The sequence below is a fragment of the Mizuhopecten yessoensis genome, unplaced genomic scaffold (assembly GCF_002113885.1).
Source record: "Mizuhopecten yessoensis strain PY_sf001 unplaced genomic scaffold, ASM211388v2 scaffold11173, whole genome shotgun sequence".
In the NCBI taxonomy this organism is placed as follows: Eukaryota; Metazoa; Mollusca; class Bivalvia; order Pectinida; family Pectinidae; genus Mizuhopecten; species Mizuhopecten yessoensis.
In genome coordinates, this window is record NW_018408916.1 from 1,360,497 (window position 1) to 1,364,270 (window position 3,774).

The window sequence follows — 3,774 nt, forward strand, 5'->3', positions numbered from 1 at the left end:
GTTAGATAAATGTCTTACTCAATATTAAGTAGAAGAAGTTTAATGTTTAATTGATCAGCTTTTAGTTCAATACACAAGGCAATCAATGAATTATATACAGGATATATGTATCGTTTTGATAAACTTGTTTATATAAGAAATCTTACATGGCTTGAAATAGTTACAATATTATGTTTGTTGACTTCTTGTAGGTCAATTTGCTAAGGCAACATGCCAATATTCAACCTTGAGGTAACTTTTGATCTAAACTTAATACTGATGTGTATGAAAGCCAACCTTCAAAGTGAGTTTGTCATTTCACATATTTACTAGTACAGTACTTAATGTGAAAGAAACAGAATTGATTATTGCAATATGAGAAAGATCTGTTTAGTTCTTCCTTTAGCCATTTTGTTTCTATAATCAGTCTCAAAATATAACATGCACAACGAGGGATCAAGGGGAACCTACATATCCAATTTGAGAAAGATCCCTAAAGTTATTCCTGAGAAATAGTACCTTCAAAGTCAAAAATCGAAGATGGCTGTCAGTAGGTCATTTTGTTTAACTGATCAGTTTCAAAAGTAAACATGAACAATAAAGGATAGTGGGGAACCTGCATTGGCTGGCCCAAAAACAAATTTGGTGCGAGTAAAAAATTTGAAGCACTTGCCAAAATGACATATTGGTGGCCCAAATAATTTTTGGAAGAAATATTTCCACAGCATTTAACACAATGCTTCAGCACATTTAAATCACATATAACATGACAGTGTTTGTAATATGTTAAACATTATATTTTTAATTCTTCAACCCTAGTTAAAACCTGACATGATCCACTCCATTCAGGTCTTCCCAAAAAGAAATACACAAAACTTGCACCTCAAAGAAGACACCCTGGCAGTATTTTATATAGAAAATCTGAAAAAAAATCATCACATTTTCTAAATCACAGACAGTTCGATTCAAATCGACGTAATGAAAACTGAATAAATGTACTGCCCCCAAGTTAATGTGGAAGGGACTATAATTTCTCTTATTCGTTAATTTTTCGACAGTCGCCCAAACTAATTTTGTTGGCCAGTGACTACCTCACTTTTGACAAATTTTGGTCGCTCGAGCAAGACTTTAACCGCCATTGGCAAGCAGGCGACCGTCTATTTCAGGCACTGCTGCACAACAAGGGAACAAGGGGAACCTACATTTAAAATTGGAGAAAGATCCCTCCCGTACTTCCCGGGAAATAGCGATAATAAACTTTCGCTATCAAAATCAAAGATGGCTGCCTATCGGCCATGTTGTTTATCCGATAAGTCTTAAAAGTTGCCCTGCACAGCTAGGGACCAAAAGGAACTTACAAATAAAATTTAGGAAAGATCCCTCAGGTACTTCTTGAGAAATAGCGGTAACAAACCTTCATTATCAAAATCCAAGATGGCTGCCTGCCGGCCATGTTGTTTATCCGATCAGTCTCAAAAGTTGCCCTGCATAGCTAGGGACCAAGGGGAACCTATATATAAAATTTGAGAAAGATCCCTCTGGTGTTTCCCGAGCAATAGCGATAACAAACTTTCACTATCAAAATCCAAGATAATGGTGGGCTAAAAATGCATCGTTTGTCAGTCATGTCATTTGTAAAACACATGCATGTTATTTGTCATTATACCCAATTCGGGTCCTTGATTAGACTATGAATTGAAAAGATTTAATTTTGAATTTTAAGTCTTTGTTACGATATTAAAAAAAGAACTCTCTGAAATCATTTTGTATTTATTTTATTTTTATTTTACCATTGTTTTCATCTTAAAATTAAAATTAAAATCCTACAAGACTATAGTCCACTGACATCAAGACCATGTTTCTGCTTGGTATCGTTTCTTCTGGTCAAGTTGGAGGAGATATTTGTCTGCCTCCTCAGCTGTCCTGTTGCCGTACTTCTGTATGGCGGCCTTCAGGGCGTCACTTACATCATCAGGCATACGCTTAGCATTTCTACAAATGAAATTCAATGCTTATCTTAGTTTGTTCATCTTTAAAAATTATACACTTATACTCTCAGAAAGAAGATAATTTTTGATAAACCTCAAATTTGACATTAAAGGCACAACTCTAAATAAATATCTTTAAATTGTAATATGAATATTAAATTCAGCATGAAAAAGTCATATTTCAATAAAAGTTGAATTTTACAAGTTATTTATTATTCATAAATGTATATATACATTTTGTTTATACCTTGTATAATAGTTACAGCAACATAAGCACTTTAATTCAATAGCAAGTCTTTTGAGGATATCTTTTTAAAGATTTATGTAAATATATAAAAAAAAAAAAACTGAAATTTTCCATTTAATATCCTGATAATCTGAAAGATAATGTCATTTACATCTCAGTTTGTGAAGTTTCTTTATAACATGTCACATGACGTCAGTCATAGTGTTGTCACTGTTTTATGACATAGTTGTAAGACAACCCACCCAGCTATATAGAAGTAGGCGTTGTGTTTGTCCAGTAGGTTCCACAGGGCCTGACTGGTCTCCTCAATGCGGTGCTGGACATAAATCTTGTCCTCCTGAAACAGACAGTTAAAGTTAAACGCGGAAAATTTTGAAGCTCATTTCAAAGTTAAAAGTCTGATGCCATTTAAGACATAATTGTAGAATTGGTTTGTTTGTTTGTGTTTTACGTCCTATTAACAGCTATGGTCGTTTAAGGAATTGCCAGGTTTTGGTGGTGGAGTAAAACCGGCTTCTTCGGAGAAAAACCACCGACCTACGGTCAGTACCTGGCGACTGTCCCACGTAGGCCTCGAACCCGCGACCCAGTGGTGGAGGGAGGGCTAGTGGTAGCAGAATGTCAGACACCTTATCCTCTTGGCCACCACGGCCCCCATAATTGTAGAAATCATATACATCAGCAGTCAGTGAAATGGATACATATGGTAACATACTAAGAGGGGCTCTTGTTGATTTTCAGTATTTGAAAATATAACTATCATGTTTTCTTTGTGTTTGTGTACTGATATTGTGTAAATAACTTACTAACAGTACAACATATGCAGTAATTTCAGTATATATGTTTCAAAATCACAATTAAATGGATTGCATGCTAACATATGAATTCTTCCTATACTATGGGACATGTTAACTTTCAAATTAAGCAGTTGTTCTGTTCACCTAAACCTGTATAGTCAATAAGTACAAAACAGGTATATTATCATGAGTAAATAAACGAAATAAATAGCATGACAGGTATAGTTTGAATTAATGCCAGCTTTAACAAAGCTACTGTTTTAATGGGCTAAGGAAATGTGTGATTTTTTTTTTTTATTGTGGCACTTTTACAGTTTTGTGTGTTGTTGCAAAACAAATCTTGAAAGAACCCATCTCTAGACATTTACAGGATAACACATCTCAATAATGTTATTGCAATGGAAGTGAGACTATTTACGAACTTATCAACGCAGGTGTCCTGAGCAGGCGCGTAGCTACCATGTAAGCCAATAAGCCCGGGCTTGCACATGATTTTGACAAGTATAGGTTTTCATGACATTATTTTTTCTTGCTGATACTATAAAGTGGAGTTTAAGTTTTGAATATATAGTATACATATGTAATTCCTCAGATATGATACAGTGTTAATAGTTAGTACAAAAATGTATGAAGTTTAGAAATGTCCATTGCATTAATGGACAGTTCCAGGCGGAACTAAACAGCTCGATTGAGTAAATTGAGAAACTCACGCCTGGCGCAAACGACTCCGAGTATGGCACAGTGGACACAGACAATCAATGTG

General features: G+C 34.9%; 1 protein-coding gene across 2 annotated transcripts in view; it reads right to left on the reverse strand.

Moving 5' to 3' along the window:
• Positions 1 to 1,741: 1,741 nt before the first annotated feature.
• Positions 1,742 to 3,774, reverse strand: part of LOC110467430 (NADPH-dependent diflavin oxidoreductase 1-like) — a 16,948-nt gene continuing 14,915 nt past the window's right edge. For both annotated transcript variants that reach the window (XM_021524593.1, XM_021524594.1), the window contains exons 15-16: positions 2,457 to 2,551; positions 1,742 to 1,971 (exon numbers count right to left, since the gene is read on the reverse strand). In XM_021524593.1, the coding sequence (XP_021380268.1) occupies positions 1,827 to 1,971; positions 2,457 to 2,551 (240 nt within the window). In that variant the 3' untranslated portion in view covers positions 1,742 to 1,826. The remainder of the gene's footprint in view (positions 1,972 to 2,456; positions 2,552 to 3,774) is intronic.